Source organism: Podarcis erhardii (genome assembly GCF_964252035.2).
Source record: "Podarcis erhardii genome assembly, chromosome: 8".
NCBI classification, from domain to species: Eukaryota; Metazoa; Chordata; class Lepidosauria; order Squamata; family Lacertidae; genus Podarcis; species Podarcis erhardii.
In genome coordinates this window covers 67,147,344-67,169,306 of record NC_138499.1, presented here as the reverse complement: position 1 = coordinate 67,169,306, position 21,963 = coordinate 67,147,344, and the positions used below count along the sequence as shown (strand labels likewise).

The 21,963-nt window shown below is 42.2% G+C and overlaps 1 protein-coding gene across 2 annotated transcripts in view; it reads left to right on the top strand.

Annotated features, from left to right (window-relative positions):
• Positions 1-20,194, top strand: part of EXOC2 (exocyst complex component 2) — an 83,108-nt gene extending 62,914 nt beyond the window's left edge. For both annotated transcript variants that reach the window (XM_081872994.1, XM_081872993.1), the window contains exons 24-28: positions 11,705-11,760; positions 12,895-13,017; positions 15,856-15,917; positions 17,550-17,609; positions 19,547-20,194. In XM_081872994.1, coding sequence (XP_081729120.1) covers positions 11,705-11,760; positions 12,895-13,017; positions 15,856-15,917; positions 17,550-17,609; positions 19,547-19,640 — 395 coding nt within the window. In that variant the 3' untranslated portion in view covers positions 19,641-20,194. The remainder of the gene's footprint in view (positions 1-11,704; positions 11,761-12,894; positions 13,018-15,855; positions 15,918-17,549; positions 17,610-19,546) is intronic.
• The last annotated feature ends 1,769 nt before the right edge of the window (positions 20,195-21,963 follow it).

Genomic DNA, 21,963 nt, shown 5'->3' with positions numbered 1-21,963 from the left:
GACTTTAGTAGCTTTCAACATAATGTTTTTCGATCCATAATTTTTTTGGTGGAGTTTTAGGTTTAAAAAAACCTTGGCTGGTGAATTGAATGTAAACCTTAGTCTGGAGCCAAGCTGTAATATTGGGAGATCGAATGATCCATTAACCAGTATAGCAGGGCCATTGTAATAGCAAACATTTCATTATTTTAAAATTTCTCTACACTCTGCTTAGCAATTTCAATTTAATGAAACACTTCACAATTTTATTAATGTTTGGATGAGATTAGAGCTCTGGACTTGTTCTGTAGCTTGGAGTGATTCAGAATTATTAAACCCTTAACTTTGAACTGTGAAAAATCTTCAGCTTTCCAGTTCTTTACTTCATTCATAAGGTTAGATAAGTTCCAAATGTTGAATTTTGAGCTGAGTGCCATAGCTCACACTAAAAAAACAAATCACTTTCCATTCTGCCACTCTCCCAAGTATATAAGATTATGGTTCATTTTGATGATGATTCTTTGGAAGTAGAAAATGAAGCGTGAACTGCTAAAAACATTTAAAGGTGTGTACTAGGAAAGTTTTGTAGTTTCCCTCTGAGTGGAGTAAATAGGAAGCTACTTAGAAACCATGTAGCACATAGTGTGTAAAAGTATCCCATTTTTATCAAAGTTTGCCAGTTCAAGCCTTCTAAACTGCAGTTTTGTCTTATTACCTTGTGGCATTTAATTAATTGTTTGCATCTCATTGGGCTCGCTATTAAAATCTTCAAACACATTGAGAGATGACATTCTTTTCAGGAAGTATAATATCTGAACATGCATAATGAGATCTTAATAGGCTGCCAATGTTTGTGCAGACTTTAATGCATGCAGCAGTCTTGAGACAAGGATGGGTGTTACAATCTGACTGCAAAAACTGAGGCTGCAATCCTAATCCTACTTACCTGGGAGTAAGCCTCATTTAATTCAATAGTAAACCTGGGTATACCTGATTAGGATTGTGCTGTAAATAACTGAACCCAGTAATGCACACAGAACAAGAGGATCAGTTCACACACAAGCTCCCATGGCCCAGTTCTCTCTTCCCTGAGATTCCTTACACATGTGATTCCATGCAGACAATCCCCTTTGGACTGGAAATACATGTGTGCACTCTTGAGATTGAGCCACTGCAGTTGAATTTCTGTGATTCCCACACACCACATACGTCCTTTCTGTGTGGGACAATCTATTGGGCACATATATATTCCATTTGTGCTTGTAGTGCAGCCTCTTATGCAGCAAGTATGTACATGTATTTGCTTACATGTATTCCTGGCTTCCATGATCATCCCATTGCTTTTCTGAGATAGAAGAGTAAATAGAGATTTGACATATACTCATACTGTATACGTGTCTCTTGCACTGTATACTTTGCATGCAGTGGCAGAGTGTTTGACATTGTGCATATGGAATTCACAATTACATCAGCACAAACAGTATCCTTGGCACTGTCTGTATTACTTTATTTCACAACAGGTATATACCATGAGATTATGAGCAAATCTGTAGGCAGTTTGCAGAAATTCTAAGTGGTTTAAAAAGTCCACCTTAAAAAAATATCCCTAATTCATGTTTGTTCAGATTTTGGGATGTCCAAACCTTCATTCTGGTTTGAAATACCTCTATGCACCTAATACCTAGAAACCCGCTGGTTTTTAATTAACCCACTTCTTTTCCTGTACCAGTAACTGATCTTTTAACATTTATGTTGGGTCCTCCCCCCCCCCCCCGGATGATAAATAGTCCTGAATGTTCAGCAGCGGTAGCATGTATTTGGTCTTAGTGATTTTGTTACAAAGGAACAAATGAAGCATCCAGTTTTTCACAGTGGCCATCAAGATGCCTATGAGAACCCCAGGGCATGAGAGGAATAGCCCTCACCAATGATTGCTTCTGAGCAACTAGCATTCAGAGGCCTCCTCCTCTGATCCTGGACCAGTAACCATTGATGATCTTATCCCCCCACAAATTCCTGCAATACTCTTTTAAGACTGTCTAAGTTGGGTGACCCTCACTACCTGGTGTGGTAGGAAATGTCATAGTTTAATTATGCCCTATATGAATAAGTGTTTCCTTCTGTCTGTTCTGAATCATAGCATCCAGTGCAGCAGTGTGGTTTGAGCTAGTACTGGGAAGACCAGGGTTCAAGTCAATTAGGAGCCTCACTGGGTGACATTAGGCTGAGAGATAGTGACTGGCCTAACCTGCTTGACTGGGTTGTTGTGAGAATAAAAGAGAGGCGAGGAACCATGTGTGGCATGCCAGCTTGAACTCCTTGGTCCAGTTGCCCCTTTGGGTCTATGTCTGCTAATGTTAGGAAGATTAATTTGAAAGTGGTCCACCACAGGTTTTTTAACCCTGATCTGACTACCACAAATTGTAGTAGCTATTTCCCCCTTATGCTAGTAAGCTTGTAAGGTACAAGGAACATACTGGCAGATGTAACTGTGTACACAAGTTCTGGAACCTGATTGTAACAGAAATTAGTATTATTATTGGCACACGGGTAACCTTGAACCCCAAGTTATATTTTTTAGTGGGGTGAGAGAGCTGAAAATAATGCCAAATATATTTCACATTGGGCAACTAATGTGCCGCTTTGGTTTCAGATAGTACATGGGTAGACATGTCTAAATACCCTGAGACACAAATTCTCACAATCCTCTAGTGCATGGGTAGGCAAACTAAGGCCTGGGGGCCAGATCCAGCCCAATCACCTTCTCAATCCAGCCCGTGGACGGTCTGGGAATCAGCGTGTTTTTACATGAGTAGAATGTGTCCTTTTATTTAAAATACATCTCTGGGTGTTTTTACATGAGTAGAATGTGTGCTTTTATTTAAAATGCATCTCTGGGTTATTTGTGGGGCCTGCCTGGTGTTTTTACATGAGTAGATGTGTGCTTTTATTTAAAATGCATCTCTGGGTTATTTGTGGGGCATAGGAATTCGTTCATCCCCCCCCCAAAAAAAAAATATAGTTCGGCCCCCCACAAGATCTGAGGGTCAGTGGGCCAGTCCCATGCTGAAAAAGTTTGCTGACCCTTATCTAGCAGCTGTGGTGGCTCATTTACCAGAAATAATGTATTTAGCATTAACTCGGAAAGTGTATCCTCAATGTGTATACTTCTTGGAGGCTTAGTTTGGTCAGAATCAAGAACAGTCATACCTTGGAAGTCAAACAGAATCCGTTACGGAAGTCCGTTTGACTTCCAAAACGTTCGTAAACCAAATTGCGGCTTCTGATTGGCTGCAGGAAGGGCATTCTCTGGGGAGTGCCTAAGTTGTGGAACTCCCGACAGAAGTGCGTCTGGCAACTTCACTTTACTGTTTTGGGTTTACCTCTTTACTCTGGTCTTTGGCACTTGAGATGTATATTTTTAAGACCCGCCCTACTTTTGCAATGGTGATTTGTCTTAAACTGTTTTTAATGTTGCTGTTTTAATTCTAACTTGTTCTGGGACCTTAGGTTGAAGGATGGATAATGGTGGTGTTGTTATGTAACAGATGAAAACCTAGGCTGCTTGAGGATTCTCATTTTTCAGAGACAACTCGTAACACAATAAAAGGGACAGAATGGTTGCCCAGTTAGCCAGCTATTCTGACTTGGCTGCCTATATTGAATTTTCCAAATTTTTTGCCCCAAACCCAATGCACTATCGCCCTTGTCTCTCATCAAAGGTTTTGGCATTTTTATGGCCATGCAAGGAGAAGACAAGTATTTCAGAGAGAATTAGGCTTCTGTAATCTCCATCACATTCCAGGCATTTTCCCCCAGATGAAGTCCTTTTTCAGATCAATGGATTCATTTTCTTATTTTTCTAAAAAGTAATATTCATAATGTTTGAGTGACAACCAAACTAAATTCATAAACATTGCATATCTCTAAGCCCATTCTTCATTTGCAAAATTGCTGTCATTTCATCTTGTAAAGGCTATGACAGGTTATTATTATGGCAACAGCTAACAGCTTTATGGATTTATAAGCGCCTATCACTTTTCAGCTAGTTTGTGTATTGAAGATTTTCATATAATTTTTTATAAAATCATAGTGATGGGAGGGTTTGGAGAAAATAACACCTTGCACCCAGAGGATGGTTTATATTCATAAAAAGAAATAGTGGATTAAATGCCCAAACACTAAAGCATTATTTTTTGTTTTGTTTTGGTGGGTGGCACCTTTTTTTAAATAAAAAGTGGGTTTAAATTAAGATGTACCTATTACTGATATGTTTATGAATAAGCACTCTCTGCTTATAGAGTGGTGTTGTAAAGTAGATATTTAAGTAACTTAGTTTGTGTCTTTCAGACCAATGAAGACTGCTGATAGCATTTAAAAAATTGAATAGAGTCTCCAGATTGGGGGAAAGAGGCATAGTTAAGCTCTTTGCATCTTCCATAGAGGTGCATATCAAGAGAGATGGGTCCTCCAGCTCCTCTTGCACCCATTCCCAGATTAAACCATGCCAGTGGCTTAGCCAGAGGTAGAAGTCAGCCAGCAACCTGCATCTCTCATATGGTTTGCACTTGGGTGTCTACTTGAGAAAGCAATTCCTGCTATTGAAATGTTGCTTGTGCTCACAAAATCAGAGTGTTACCCTATGTGTGTGGGTAAAATTCCTCCCACAGAACTTGTGCTGGCAGAAGCGGGAAGTTGGTTTTTACTGGCTTTCCCTACATTTCCTGTCGGAGGACCATCCAGAACTTTGTGATGGGTGGTCTGGGGGTTTGGGAACTCTGCTGGAACTAGGTAGCTTTTTGTGCAAAGTAGGTACCTTTCTGCTTTCAGGAGAGCAATGAAAACTCCCTTTTTTAAAAAAAGCTCAAAGCAAGGAGAGAGAAAAGAACCCTAGGGTATTTATAGCAACTGTTTTCTTCAAGTTATTTTTGTCAGGCTACAACTACGTTAGAATTAAGGAGTTAAAAACAGGAAATGTGATTAAAGTGGTGGGTAGTCCCTCCAAAGACTTTCCAGAGCTGGCCTACATGTTCACATTTTATTTTTCTAGCTACTATGATATCAAAGCAAAGTGATGCAGAGCATCTTGAGATCCTGCTATGATCAGTGGAGGAATGTTTCCATTAAAAGCAGGAAATGGCTCATAGAAGAAAATACTTCCTTCCTCATGCAGATGATCACCATTCGCTTCCAGTAAATGTTTTAAGCAAACTGTAACCTCTTCATTCTGGATTTCTGTGCATGTTGTTCAGGTTCTAAATTACAGTCAGGGTCAACCTAAACATGGCCACTCTAAATCTGTTTTTTCCTTTGCTCTTGGAAAGTTTATTCTCTTGAAGAGGAACAAATTTATAATCAAGGGTCTGTGAGCATGGAAGGCAGTGGCCTTACATTGCAATTATTAGTTTTATTCATGTGGCACCAGTTTACAAATAATTGGCATATTCATAAAATCCCGATTTTGATTGTTCCATTTTCCAAGAAATTTAAAGAAACCCTTTTAAGGTTTTATAGTGCGGTCTTTCAGCCGAAGACGTCAGTGAGGTTAGTATCACAGCCTCAGATTTGACAAAGTGCTTCCTCTTTGACTTCCAGAGGCTGTACCAGTTGAAATTGTTGACACTTCAGAAAATCACATGCTCTTACTCTTTACTTGGTTGGAACATGCTTGGTCCCTGTTCTCACAATCATTACTATGGATTTGAATCAGCACCCCATATTCACCCAGTGCTTTACAAGCTGCACTGGCTCCCGGTGGAGTACAGGATCAGATTTAAGGTGCTGCTTTTGACCTTTAAAGCCCTTCACGGCCTAGGACCCTCGTACCTACGGGACTGCCTCTCCCGGTATGCCCCACGGAGAGCCTCAAGGTCCATAAATAGCAACACCCTAGTGGTCCCGGGCCCTAAGGAAGTTAGATTGGCTTCAACCAGAGCCAGGGCCTTTTCAACTCTGGCTCCGGTCTGGTGGAACGCTCTGCTTCATGAGACCAGGGCCCTGCAGGATCTGATTTCTTTCCGCAGGGCCTGTAAGACAGAGTTGTTCCGCCTGGCCTTTGGCTTGGAGCCAATTTGATTCCCTCCCTCTCTTTCTTTTTTCTTTTCCTTCTCCTCCTGCGATGAGGCTACATTTTAATATTTTAATGTTTCAGTATTTTAATGTTGTATTTTTAATTTTGTTTTTAAGTTGTAATCATTTAACTTGTTTTTATTATTGCTTGTAAGCCGCTCTGAGCCCGGCCTTGGCTGGAGATGGTGGGGTATAAATAAAAATTATTATTATTATTATTATTATTATTATTATTATTATTATTATTATTTGTTAAATGCTGAAGTGCACTTGAGCATTCAGTATCCTTTCATCCTTTCAATGCGTGTTTAGAGGCATTTCTCCAACTTCCTCCTTAATCCTTGGCTGATCCAGCATTGGTTGGCTAGAGTGCCACGAATTTGCAAGGGTGTCCCAGGCATGGGGAACTGTTTAGTGAGGGCTATTTTGTGTCCCCATTGTGCAGGGAAGACCTGCACATTGCAATTTTCTAGCAGCTGGCTGAAGCTAGAATGATTGCACAGTCACTGACATGATCAGGGTCATCCTTCAAGCGTTCTTTGGAGTAGTCTATTCTCTTTTGCCTTTGCTCAGCATTGCAGTGAAAGATACGGTCCTGGGGCAGATCCTGCCTTCAGTCCCCACCAGGCAAGACTGAATGCCCCTGGAAACGTGACCTTGTTGAAGCCCATGCACCCTTACCACCACATCCCAGTGTGGTTTAGAAAGAGCTGCTGCTCTGTCTTTGTATATATTTCAGAGAACTCCTGCTGTTCCTCTTCAATAGTCAATGTAGAATTACTGCATGTATTCCTCCGCAAGGAAGATTCTTGCAAAGCCATGGAGCATGCAGTCATGCTGGCTACAGGCCAGCTCCAAGCAGGAGTAAATCATTTTTTAAATAAAACACCCTTTAAAAAACAACAGAGCATTAGCTCTGCACCCAAAATTGATTTATGGCCAGATCTGGGTCAGGTCAGTTGTTCCCCGGGTCAGCCCGGGTCATGGCCCTGATGTCTACAAATAATAAATGCTAGACTGGGAGACCCAGAAAGTCAGCACAGCCATACAGTGCCGATGGCAGAGGAGAATGCTGTTGTACTCAGGTCCTGCCTGCAGACATCCCATAGACATCTCCTTGGCCGCTGTGGGAACAGGATGCTGGGTGAGGTGGGCATTGATTTGATCCTGCAGGGCTGTTCTTTCAAATGTTGGGATTTAATTTGATTTTGCTAAAAGCTGCATATGAATAGTTCATTTTTGCTTGTGGCTGGATCAGGAGGCTGGCTGGTTGAGAAAAGGGTTCTGGATAGTTGAACGTTAGCCTGAACCTACAGGACCATTCTAGTGTAATGCTATGCAACCTGCCCAGCCAGTAGTGTGGTATCTTAGTGAAGAATCAGGTGTGTTTTCCCCCCTTCTCTCTCTATCTCATCCATTTTCCTACTCAGTCGAATACAGCAGTCTATTTTGTGTGTCCCTGGGGAATTTCCCAGTCAGACTTCTACCTTCTGCTAAACGAGTCAGAAGGCATGTGGGTGGGGACAGTTCTGTCAAATACCATGACATCAGATCTGCTGCCTATGTCTGTCTTTGCATTTAGAAGGTTATGGTTTTTATAACTTGCACCTTCATCAGAAATACCTTGTTCATCACCGACTGACCAAAAAAACCCACTTGATTTACAAGGCTTCCTTTTCTTTTAAGGCAGTTAGGAAGACTTGATAAAAGCCCATGTCACATAGCACAATAGTCACAGGTTTTTACACTGACCTGCACATTAATTGGGAGTGGTATTCAACTATGTTTTACTCAGAACAAATCTGTTGAATTTGATCTTAGTCATCTTCATTCATCTCCATGGGGTCTACTCTGAGGAAATAGCACCCTTTCTGCACCTTAAGGTGTGTTGCCTCCACCTCCGTTTATTTTCTTCTTTTCTTTCGTTGTGGGCGGGGAATGGAAAGACTCATTTTCACAGCATAATGTGATCACTGCTCCTCTTCACTGAACTGGGGAAATGGCAAAGAAAGAAGCACTCCATCTGAAGGCCATACCTAGGGGCAACTTGGTGCTGCATTCCTCACACAACTTATCAAATTTGGCAGGCCTCCACCTGTAAGAAGTAAGCCATCACATGAAATTGACAAGATGGCTTTAGAGCTCTTAGGGCCATGAAGAGTAGTGTGACAATAATATGGACCACAGGAAGTACCTTAAGAGGTACTGTGATGCCACAAAAAACCCTCTCACTTTCCTCCTCCATTTCAGCTCTGGAAGGGACTTCCGCTTGGAACCCATCTTCCCCAGCTCATGGGGTCTTTGTGCTCCCAGCAGTGTGGTATTCCAGTTTTATGGGTGGTGCTAAAAAAAAAAATCACACCCTGCCACATGTATGATGTGCATTTCATGAGCTGTATATATGAGACAGATTTGGACCACACAAATTTGACATAGACTTTCCTCAGAGAAATGTTGGAGGGTATGGTAACGCTCATGCCATGGACTGGGTACAGAAGGCCACAAAGTGAACCAGGCTTCTGGAGTTTATACCTGAGGCTAGTTGAAAGAGAATTGGAGAAGGTTTTTATTTTTCCCTTCAGAAGCTGTACGTGCCAGCACACAGCTCCCAACCAGACTAGGATAGTGAATGCAGAAAGGGCTCTTCTGCTCTTGAAGCACCCATAACTCAGTGCGTTTGAATAAAACATAGGTCTTTTGCAAATTGGCAAGCAGTGCTATTTCACTTTTCAAAGTGGTTTGAGGGGTTTTGGTCTTGGATGTGTGGGTAAACTACGGATCTCTTGTCAAAGGGAAGTGCCGGTTGCACTTCCTAATTCAGCCAGCGTTGTTCATCATATCTTCAGACTGGGCAAACCTCAAAGAGCTTAACATACAGGGAAATTGAGTTGAAAAAGAATTCTTGCTTTTCCTGCTCTCTTGGCAGCATTTAACTCCGTTCTTTGCGCTCTTTGTTCTGGAGGGCGTTATAGCGTTTGAAGTTCATGCCCTCTTTGAATTCATCCCAGGTTTCTGTTAGATGTGTTTTGGCATTTGAAGGTGGTAATTTGCTGGAATTATTAGAGGAAAAGTTCTTACACTCCCAGACTGCCTCCAATAGTCCCATGCTTCGGATGGGGGCTGCAAGAGAAACTTTAATTAACCTTCTAACATAAATCCGTCTCACCCAATAACCCATTTCTGATACCTCAGAGCACAGCGAAGAACACAAAACTTGAGAGAGCATTCCTTCTCTGTGCCCTAACCAGGCACTCACTTCAAATAATAAAACTTCCAGCCTTTTATGCAATGTGATTTTGTTCCTACAACTATTCTGTGGAGCCTACTTCAGATTTTTACTCATTTCTTAGTTATTTATCAGTACAAAATGGTCTTCCAGGCTTAGCTTAAATCATAGTACTGTACCATTGTGCCTATGGGAGTACATTGGGGTTTCTTTACCATGGTTAAACAATAGGTTTTGTTGCAGTTAAAGATAATATAATGAGCACCTGTAACTATGTGTTTGTGCAGTCAGGAGCCTCCAGCATATAAAATGCTTTTTAAAATAAAAAGGCAGAAAGGATGCTGTCTGAGCCTGGCATCAGACCCATTGGGTGCAGCATGCTTGTGCCAAGCTGGGTGCTGAAGACAGGCCTGTTGTTTTCTACTGCTCTGAAGTGCAGAGTGTTTGAGGACCGGGACATTCGCAAGGAAACCAAAATGCTTGTTTACAAAGCTATTGTACTACCAACCTTACTGTATGCTTGTGAAACATGGACCAAACGCCATCTCCAACTTCTTGAAAGATTCCATCAATGGTGTCTCTGAAAAATCTTACACATCACTTGGGAAGATAGGCCAATTAATATCAGTGTACTGGATGAAGCAAAGATCACCAGTATTGAAGTAATGATTCTTCAACATCAGCTTTGTTGGACTGGTCATGTTGTGCGGATGCCTGATTATCGTCTTCCAAAGCAACTACTCTATTCTGAACTTAAAAATGGAAAGCGTAATGCTGGTGGTCAGCAAAAGAAATTTAAAGACTGTCTCAAAGCAAATCTTTAAAAATGTAGTATAAACACCAACAACTGGGAAACACTGGCCTGCGAGCGCTCCAGTTGGAGAACAGCCTTCACCAAAGGTGCCATGGACTTTGAAGACACTCGAACTCAGAACACAAGGGAGAAACGTGCTAAGAGGAAGGCACACACCGTGATCAACTCCCGCCCGGAAACCAATGTCCCCACTGTGGAAGGACGTGTGGGTCCAGAATTGGCCTCCACAGTCACTTATGGACTCATTGCTAAAACCGTGTTTATGGAAGACAATCTTACTCAGCTACGAGTGATCGCCAAAGAAGAAGAAGAAGTTGGGGTCTCTCAGGGTGTGGCTCCGACCATTGTTGCACCAGTGATTTCGGCTCTTAAAAATATATTTCATCTTTTTTTATTTTGATTTAGTTTACTCAGACAACCAGATGAAAGACTGGTTATGAAATGTTTATCAGAGAAGGTCCTATATATTACTAAGTTCATGTCTAGAGCAGCTAGTTGACTGTGTTACCTAAATGGAACAAATAGTACAATATTCTTGCTTCTCTTCCTTGTCAATTATTCTCTGTATTTGAACAGGTCATATGACTGTAATTAAAGACTAACTGATTCACAGTTCATCTTAGTTTCTGCTTTCCCCAGAATAATATATTTCCGTTCTATTTATAAGCCATCACTGACGTTATTGTAGCACGTTTTATTTTTCTCATTCTAAACTTGGCTTATCTCCCTCCATTGTAAAGAACAATTTGAATGCTAAACAAACCCATGCGCTCTCAATGCATTTCACCAAACTCAGTTTAAAATATTCACAACAGAGGGACAGAAATATATGCACGGTATAAGCAAATGTGAATAAATATATTTACTATGTTAACACACACTCTTCCTGTTGAAACGTTCCGTCTGTTTCAATATTTTATTTACTTATAAAATGGATTGCCTGTCTTTAGAAAGCTCAAAGTGGTTTATAAGCTTTTTCTTTATATTTATTGGTAACAAGTAAAATATTGGTTCTGTTAAAATAAATGCTGAAAATTTCATGGCCTTTCTTTTTAGCTTGATTTCACTGTGCTTAGTGCCACAAGCTTTTTGGGCTGTTTGATCGCAGTTGTCTGCTCCGCCTTTGTCATGAGTTACATTTGAAGCCACCAGCATAGAAATGAGATGGTTGTTATTGCCAGTGATTTCTGCAATCCTGTTTTCCAAGCTCATATTTCTCTTTAATAATAGCAAGATCTATTTAGTAAGACAATCGCAGTTGAAAGCTGCCTTTTATTGAATAGTATTTGAAAGAATGACCAAAAAAGCAACAACAACCACCCCTTGATGCTATTTTGAAGAGGAGGGAACAAGGGATGCCAGACGAGAATAGGAACTTCTGGCTTCTTTAACCTTTTGTGTAAGGAAATGTGCCTTTCTCCATTTCACTTTCAAAAAGGAAATAGATTTTAGTGGTGTGGTTGGGAGAAGTTTTCATTTTCTGTATGCTGGTATCGTAGTCAACGTTGTACCTGTTATAGGATAAAGAGGCCTGCTTGGCATGTCAAGTGATATTTCAGCGTAACAGAATGAAAATCACCAACTATTTTGTCATAATTTATTTTTTTTAATTACAGGTGTCAGGAACTATCTGAAGGAAGCCTTAGTTCACATCATTGCTGTGCATGCCGAGGTAAGGCTCTTTCAGACTATCTATGATGAGTGTCGATGTGTTTAAACCAAAACATATCAGTGGAACTGGAAGTTCAAGAAAAGCAGGCCTTTTTCAGTGCCAGAAAATTGTTCCAAATAAATATTAGCCTGGACTATGCTCTGTTGGTATTCAGTTTGTGACTTGTGAGCAGGCCCTGGCCTTTGGTGGGCTTTGCCAATAGTACTTCAACCATATTTTAGAGAGAGGCAGAAGAGGAAGACCTGATCTGGTTAGAATAGGAGCACTCCTTTTTGAGACTGGCATGACACTGGTCTTTACAAGTGCTCACTTACTTTGCTTTTTTAAATACCTATTTTGGATCACTAATGGTCAGCAGGTATTAGGCTGCTTCTACATGACCTGTTCATTGAGCATTTATCCCAACTTGTTTGCAGGGAGACCAGATGCCAATGACAATTTAACAAGCATTCCTTCTTATTTGTGCGGAAGTTGGATGGTGCGGTGTCAAAGCAAGGGTTAATCCCACACTTTCAGGGCATTTCTCCATCACTTTCCTTACAGCAAAAAAAAGAAGTCTTTTGGGGAAGTTGGTTTGTTGCGCAAGACCTCCCAAGCAGCTATAATCATGCAACACAAATTTGCCACTATGCGATTGAGTCCCATCCAAACATGGGGCCACCTTTAGACAGGAAAAAAGGTCTTAATGCTGACAAGGCCTTCGGAGGGAAAAAGCAATTCCAGCTTTTGAGATTTCGGTTGTATTACAGTGGTACCTCGCAAGACGAAATTAATTCGTTCTGTGAGTTTTTTCGTCTTGCGATTTTTTTCGTCTTGCGAAGCACGGATTTTAGAAAAGCTTCAAAAATCACCAAAGTCTTCAAAAACCTCAAAAAAGGCTACCACACCGCGTGCTATGAGTTGTCAAGTCGCAACTGCACCCCCTGAATGCACGGTTTCAAGAAAAAGGAAACAAACTTGCAAGACAAAGGAAACAAACTTGCAAGACGTTTCCGTCTTGCGAAGCAAGCCCATAGAGAAATCCGTCTTGCGAAGCAACTCAAAAAATGAAAAACTCTTTCGTCTTGCGAGTTTTTCGTCTTACGAGGCATTCGTCTTGCGATGTACCACTGTATTTTAATTTGAAATCTGCAGGTATTTGCCATCTCTAAAGAGCTCGTACCCCGAGTGCTGTCGAGGATTGTCGAAGCAGTCGCCGAAGAACTTAGCAGGCTAATGCAGTGTGTTTCATCCTTCAGCAGAAATGGTGCTTTGCAGGTAACTGAATTCTACGAGTGGCGGGCAAATGTAGCTTTTTTAACACAGTTAAGTCCTGTTCAGATGTTTGTATATTGTATTCATGGAGGGGGCACTCCCTCTACCCCCAACCAACCTGCATTGAGCAAGAAGTTCAGAAGGAGGTTGTAAGTTGGGGTTGCCATACGTCCAGATTTTCCCGGACATGTCTGGGATTCCAATGACGGAATTAGCATCTGGGGGAATTTCGGGAAATCGGCAAAATGTCAGGATTTTTGTGTTCAGAATTTTTACTTCTCGAAATACGGCAGCCCTATTGTAAGTGCATTTAGCTGAACATGGTTACAGTCCTTTTCGCAATCTGAAACCCTGCTTGATTTGCAACCACAGATTAACCACAGGCTAACTGTGTGCAGCTGAACACACACCACTCCTTTAAGACCTTTTCTTGCTAGGTGGAAAGGTCAGGAGTTTGAGGAGGTGTGGGCAGCCTCCAGCCCCTGCACAGATACAGGAATCTCACCTAGACATCTTCACATCCCCACCAGTTGGGAATTCCAAAAATTAATTCGAAGTAGCCATTTCAGTTAAACTGCTATGAAATGAATGCACATTTGCAGTACATGTAAATAGACATGTCTTAGAAGCCTGCAATGAGCAAGTCAATGCAAAAATGATCAAGTGTAGTCTCCAGGATGGAAGGGTGCTGTAGATTCATTTCTGAAGAAGTATTGGTGTGTCTGACACCCACACAGAGTTACTGCATTGTGACGTGCAAATTATTGTTTTTCTAAGTGTATCAAACCATGTCAGACTGCCTGGGGAGATGGAACTCTTTCTATGATCAAATTTTGCTCTCTAGCAATTTGGATTCATTTGTGAAATTCAAAGAATATTTAGCTAAATATTGTGATATAATATAAATAGAAAATTTTTGGAAGTAACAAATAGGCCTAGGGGTAGAATAAGAATACGTGATGGTAAATATTAAGGATTAGAATATCAATAAAGGAGAAGAGGTTAGTAAATGAAAGGAGTTAATTTTATTAGAAATATGAACTTGGAGAACTGTTATACAGGAGATATAATGAAATTCAGTTAGAAGGGACTCGAGGAAGTCAGTTATCACTGTGATGAGAGTTGGATATTTGAAGAGATATTCCTTTTTGTGCATATTTACCGTATTTTTCGCCCTATAGGACGTACATTTTCCCCTCCAAAAATGAAGGGGAAATGTGTGTGTGTCCTATGGGGCGAATGCAGGCTTTCGCTGAAGCCTGGAGAGCGAGAGGGGTCGGTGCACACCAACCCCTCTCACTCTCCAGGCTTCAGGAAGCTATCCGCAAGCCTTGCAAGCCCTGCGGGAGGTCTCGCGGGCTCACAAGGCTTGCGGGCAACAGCCTGCAGCCCACAAGCTCGGGGGACAGCGGGGAGTCGGAGCGGCGCCACCCCGCTATTCCCGGGCCTGAACTGGAGGCTGGCGGGGGGGGGAGAAGCAAGCTTGCTTCTCCCCATCACCAGCCCCACAAGCTCGGGGGACAGCGGGAGAAGCCGCTGCCCCACGGAGGCTAGAGAGGCTGTCCCTGAAGGCAGAAGAGGGAGACGGAGCGCTCTGTCTCCCTCTTCTAGCTTGGGGATGGCTGCGCAAACCTGGGGGGGAAATAAATTTTCTCCCCTTGATTTCCCCCCCAAAAAACTAGGTGCGTCCTATGGGCCGGTGTGTCCTATAGGGTGAAAAATATGGTAGTTTGTTGTAGTGCGGTGTGTTTTTCTTTGTTGTGTGCTTTGTTATGTTATTTTTGTGATAAATGTTGAAAATCAATTAAAAAAATTGTAGAGAAAAAAACAATTTGGATTCATTTAGCCAGAGCTCAGTTTTCTTGATTCGCTCACAGGAAGTTAGGAATTTACATATTTTTAATAGCGTATCACAAGTTGTGGAGGAGATAGAGAAGCCAACCTCCTTCTTACTTCATGGGCTCCAATAGAACTAGAATATCTAGCTGGAAGAATATAGCAGTGTGGTATTTGCTGGTACTTTTAGTTTAACAGTAAGCGCTTATGCGCACCACAGTTTGTCACCTTTTGTAATTACATTACACATGGTTTGGATATGAAAGAGGACCCTGCAAGATCCCACCCACTTTTGACTCTGGCCCCGCCCACCACTGGCATGTACCTACTATACGTATATAAATGACCATTTATCCCTTCATCCTTCCCCAACCTAGTGCTCTTCTGATGTGCTGGACTACAACAGCCGGTCTCAGCCAGTGATGGTCAGGGATGATGGGAGTTGTAGTCCAAAAACATCTAGAGGGTGACATAAGGCTGACATAAATGAACTTCTTAAAACCACTGAATGTGAAGGGGTGGAGGGGAGCCTTTTGTTGTTGCTACTGTTCAGCAGCCAGAAAGTGGGGGGGGGGGGGAGAGAACAAGATGCATATTGACAGACTTCACCCTTTTGCACTTCCTTCCTCTTTGGTGGCACTGTATATGAAGAGGTCAGAACCTCCCTGGTAAGAATAAATGCAAGCACTTTCCAGGGCTTTTACTTTACATTTACAGGGCAGGGGTAGCGAACTTTAAGAAACTATATTTGCGAACTTTTCCTGATAGTCAGATTTGGTTTAATTCATTTCCAGAACTTCCCAGATCTCCTATTGTCTTTACAGCTGTTTCAGGACTGATGTTTCCAGCACAGGAAACAAATTTTCGGTGAAGTTCTCTTAACTTTTTGCCTCCTCCTGCTGCACCAGCAACAACATTGTTTTGCTTATGCAGCCAAACCTTGTGAAATCAGATTCTGAAGCTATAAATACACTGGCTTTACGTTTGAACATTTATGTCCTTTAGGCCCGGCTTGAAATCTGTGCACTGAGAGATGCAGTGGCTGTGTTCCTCACATCTGAAAGCAAGTAAGTGCAAAAGTCAGATGTTTGGCAAATGTGCACAAAGGTAAAAGGAGCCGATGCTGTTGTGTTCTCACCTCCTGAGTAGCATAGAAGAGTTTGGATTTGATATCCCGCTTTATCACTACCAGTGGGAAGGTAAACGCCATTTCCGTGCGCTGCTCTGGTTTGCCAGAAGCGGCTTAGTCATGCTGGCCACATGACCCGGAAGCTGTACGCCGGCTCCCTCGGCCAATAAAGCGAGATGAGCACCGCAACCCCAGAGTCGGTTACGACTGGACCTAATGGTCACGGGTCCCTTTACCCTTTACCTTAAGGAGTCTCAAAGCGGCTAACATTCTCCTTTCCCTTCCTCTCCCACAACAAACACTGTGAGGTGAGTGAGGCTGAGAGACTTCAAAGAAGTGTGACTGGCCCAAGGTCACCCAGCAGCTGCATGTGGAGGAGCGGAGACGCGAACCCAGTTCCCCAGATTACGAGTCTACTGCTCTTAACCACTACACCACACTGCACACTACCAACAAGGATTGAGCCTCTTCCTGGGTAGCAGACAGGCTTCTTGAAGCAATGACATCACCGTTGGGGAGAGGTTCCCCCTGGCCACATGAGCCAGGCAAGATTTTTGAGAACTCCCAACCAAGGGCTCCCCAGTCATCCGGTTCATTTAGAGATTACACAGATGCTCTCGGTCCAGAGGAGTTAGGCTCTAGCTGGGCTCTATCATTCCTTTTCTTTTTCATTGATTGCTACCACACATTAGCAAAGCAATGGGAACTGCAATTTTGAACCAATTGTGAGGTCTTGTTGGTTAGGTAGAGTTCCTGGAATTGAAGTTTCTTCTCCAGGCAGCTGCTCCTCTTCTGTAGCAGAACCACAAATTACACTGTGCTAAGGGCTCTAGTTTCAAGCAACGCACATAGACTGTTCGTAGCTGAGTTTTGTATAATTTTGAAAGTGTGTTACCTTTTACCCTGCTCTACAAATGTCTAGCAGAGATTAAAAATTACTTGGCATTAGCTGAAACAGTCGGCAGTATGGTTCCTATTAGGCTCCCTTTCCCACACATCCATCAAGAACAGGAACGAGAGAGCCTGTGCGTTCATTTGTTTTGACCAGTTGGGTGCAACTGTTATGAACTCTTCTCTCCCATGAAAGCAGGAGCCTTAACATAGCGCCTTCCTGGTTCTTTCTGTGAAGGACCCCTGCATGTTATTAAAATAATAATAATAGTCTGTCATTTATTAAAAGGAATAGATGTGGAGGAATTCATAGAGCGCAGCTAGTTTTCAAAGCAAATAGAGAAATGGCTTCATAAACAAAATAACAAATGAAACAGGGAGCGGGAAACGGCTAAAGTTTTAAGCTTCTTTTCATGGAGCAAAATGCACTCGCATGCATGTACACGTCTGCATTTGTACATGTGCACTGAATGCTAGCTACATGCTGGAAAGTGTTGTAAATTGAGGCATTTTATTGTGGTGTTAATTTTAGAGGGTAAATGCTTGTATTGTGGAAATTCATAACTATATAACCTGCATAATCAAAAAATGAGTCTATACTTAAAGCATGGCTATAGGTTGGGGATAAAAAGGTCATTGTAGATCTGAGATACAATCAGTGTGTGTTTTAATGTTACAGCTCAAGCTTTAAGCAAGCTTTGGAAGCCTTGCCACAGCTGTCAAGTGGTGGAGATAAAAAGTAAGTTCATAAGTTAGAAAATGTGTTCTATGAACAGTAGGATGGTTAAAATGTTCCATGATGATAATTGATATTTCATAAGGTTAGTCCAAGAAGTAACCACCTTGCTGGTGGTTAAAGTGGTGATGTCTCTCTTATTACCCTCTTCTGCACACACATTCAATACTATCGTGATGCCGTTTGTCTTTGAATGCAATCTGTGGGGCAACTTAGTTGAAGGCAGAGGTGGAGAAACTGGAGGCCTGGAGAGCTACATTTGGGCCTCAGGCTTAACATCCGCCACTCCTGACCTGCTAATTTAGTTCAGCACCACACAAGCAGTATCAGGAATATGATCTTGTCCTTCCCACATCCAAACATGACATCCTGTCCACTTAACCAAACTGCCACCAAAAAGCCTGTATCTTTTTAAATTTTCCCGTTCCGCCCAAGTGATGCCAAGAGGGAAGTTTCCTTTTAGATGCTGGGAGGTCAACACACTTACATTTCCAGATGTAAGTTTGGGATTTGGTTTGCCTCCAGCAGCTTCAGTGCTGAACTTCGAGCAGCAATTGGCATACAAAAACGCTTGAGTTTCTTCCAGAACGCAGCTGGCAAACTTAAGGGTTATATTCCCTCTTCCTTATTATTTGCCCTCATACACTGCTGTTGCATCTGCAAGCTCGCTGCACACTTCTTGTAATGAATTCACATTTATGGAATGATTTAGACCTGTTCATGTTGCCAGTGACATATTATATTTAATATTGACTTATTAAGTATTTGCCTGTGTGTGGCTGCCCTGCTAATACCTGTTCCTGCAGGGTGTTATTGAGGAAGTAGATACTGACATGTTTATGTCTTTTCCTTGCTGGCCCTGGCACAGATTATACAGCTGTGGAATTTACTGCCGCTATTAAATGCTGCGTTTTTTTCAAAAGGAAATTGGTGGTGGCTGCCTAACGACTAGCTCAACCTTTTTTTAAATACAAAATTATGTGGTTTCTTCCCTTTTCTTTCCTAGAGTTTTGAGGGTTTTACTGATCCTTTAAAAAATGCACACACAAGTGTGCATGCACACGCACACAAATTATGCTTACCACCTAAAGGCTTGGCTTTATCATAGGTATCTGGCAATCTGAGAATGTTTATTGAATCTTTGATTTAACTAATGAGTAAACATTGCAATCAAAGAGAAAGGAGCCCAAACAACAGGGTTTCAGTTTCTGGTTGTGCCACACAGTGAGGTTATGTAGGCTAATCCCATTGTCTGTCTGAATTTCCTCAAGCTGTTGCAACTTCAAACACACACACACATGCTAAAAAGATCTGTGAGCCTGCAAAACAAGACATAAGTTCTATGACAGGAATGGGGAATATGTGGCATTCCAAATGGACCACAGTTCCCATCATCCCTGACCTATCAGCTTAGGGCTGATAGGAGTTGGAGTCCATCAATATCTGGAGGACACAGGGTCTGCACCACTCATTGTGATTCACTTCAGTGTAAGAATCAAGAACACTATTTAAGAACCCAGAAAAAGTGGCCATTTTGCCCAAGTTTCAAACCATGGGTTATACTATGGTTATACTATACTATGGGGGAGGGTTCCGTTTTATTGTGAACACATCAGAAAACAGGTCATTGAACCTTGCTATGAGTCTTCCTCCCACCGAGAAAATTGTGTGTGTGTGTCCCATGAAACTAAACTAGCACTCCTAGTATGCATACATAGCAGATTAGACATAATCTTATATGTGTGTATGCAATGCACTGCGTTCTTTACTATTAATTTTATATCTCATACTCCAAAGGAGCCCATGGGCAGCAATTTGTGGCACAATGTAGTTCTGTTTCTGCCTTAATTCCCCCTGTGTATGAAGTTTGTTGGTTCTGTTCATGACCAAAATACTGCGCAAGCCAGTCGAAACCTTAAAAGCATTTTCCTTTCGAACAGGTTGCTAGAAGAGCTACTGAATATATTCAAGAGTAGCATGCAGCTGCAGCTCACCTGCTTTCAAGCTTCTTCCTCCACAATGGTGAAGACATAAGGCAACTCTGAAATGTAATCGCGTTAGGAAAAGGAGACAGTATCAGTCCTGATAATTGCTTTTTCTTCTCTATATGCTACTGTATTTTAGTTGCCGACAAGTAACTATGTTGGTCCATTTGTGTGAATTGTGTCTCTTGAATCCAAACTCCAGAGGTTAAAAAGATTTGCCAGCCTTTCATTGCCTAACAGAATGCCTACAGAAGCTTTCGTAGTTGGGGGTTTGTCTTGAAAATATGCCAATTGCAATTTTCTATATGATAATTTACCACAGCACATGTGTTTGGCAAGCCAATTATCCTATCAAACAATGAGAATTTTCCGGCTTCCCCAGGTTTCTGATTAACTACAGAAATGTGGTAAAATTCTCCAGTTTATTGACTTACCAGGTGGCGACATGCAGATCGTGATTGTCATCTATATTCACCAACAGACCTCTCGGTTTTACTTACCCCGTTTGCCAGCTTTGTAATGATCTGTTTCAACCAGAGAACATGCTGCAACTTTTATGTCAGCAAATGATCAAACGGCTTTATTATCCAGGAGTTGGAGGACCTTTATTATCCAGGAGTTGGAGGACCAATAATGTACTGAAATGTTGCTGTCTAATAAATATAAGCGTGTACTCGTGATTGAATGTGTGTTAAAGTTAGATGGCGGGAATAAAACACACGCACACTCGCATAGACACTTATTTTTCCAGTTAAAAATATGGACGAAACTCCAGAGGCTCAGTATAGAGGTTACACATCTTCCACAAACTACAGCGTTGTTTTCAGGCCTGGAGGATACCAAACCATTTGCCAGAACCCACCAGGTTGGGGCAGCTGCTAGCCTCTCCCTCACACTTAATTCATGAGCAGTGGTGGCTCTATAATGGGTTAGGGCGCTGGGCCTTTGCTTGGTTTCCCCATTCAGTTACTAAACCCATTCTGGAGAATTAGGCACCATTTTACATGAATCAGGCTTACCAGGCAGCAGAGACCATGGAGCTGTAACTGAATAGTAGAGCCAAGCAGTAAGGGTGTACCTAGTTTTTCACACATGGCTTCTCCATTTTTGGCTCTCGCTTTTTTGTTAAATAAACCACAACACAGTGTAATATGTCATGTTGTTGTTCATCTGAGTGCAGCTTATTTTCAGGCCAATACGGTATGTAAAATCATGAAATTCAAAGAAGGTCTGGCGCTCACACAGGGTCACCGGACGTTTCACCATCTATTGATCCCTGTGCCACCACTTTATTTCTCGCTGCCACCACCCAGGCCCTACCTGGTACAATACTGAGTTCAGTCAGGTTTAAATTGGAACATAAACTTCTGTTTGTTTATTTATTGCAGTTTAACAAGCGTGTGGTTTCATAAACGGTATCAGTCAATTACAATCATGGGATGCCTATCCAGACCTATATCTTCTGCTACCTGCTCTCACTAGCTAAACCACCTCTCAGATATTTACTTGTCTTCCCCTAACTGTTCCTGACTCAGCTTATTTCACTGTTCCTGACTCAGCTTATTTCGCTACACGAACTCAACCTACCCACAGACTCTATCCCAATTCACTCCCACTCCAACCAACCACCCAACTCCCAATGAACTTTCCCCTTACGCCCCTCCCAGAGCTGGTTTTATAGTCCCTCTGACTCCACCCCCTGGGTTCTGATTGGGTAACCTGTTTAACTATTTCACCTCCAGCACTCTCCTATGTTACCATCACAGGTGTACTTTCTTTTCCCCATGACTGTACCTTGCATTTCTGCCCACCATCCAGAATGAGAAATGGAGAAGGCAGCTGCTTCCTCTCATTACCTACACCACCCCTGGCATAGAGTTCTGCAGGTGTGTCAGGGGAACAAAGGGCTTTGGATCTGGTGGATCGTGTCCCTAACACATCCAGTCCTCCCCTCCCCTGCCTCAGAACATCTACACCAACAGTCCTCTCCAGAAAGGTAACAAGCAGAGCTCCCTCTCTGGCATAAAAGCAGCAACACTTGCACTGCTTCCTGAAGTGCTTCCGCTGGCTGCCTGGGTTGGGGAGGCTCATAGCTTGAAGCCAAGAAAATCCCCAACACCTCTTCCCCACAATGATAGTCTATTGGCAACAGTTATATTGTAGGATAAGGGTGCCCTACATGCAGATTCACAACAACGAAAGCCTGTCAGTTACTGGCAGCCTTGTTGATGGGAAATAACATTACAGTGCACCCGAAAGACTGAAAAGAACTCTAATTTTACTCATCTTTTTGAATGGTATGATTCACAGTCCTGGAAAAGGTCCTTGAGATCATTAAGTCCATCTTCTGCCCTAAAACAGCATCTTGCACA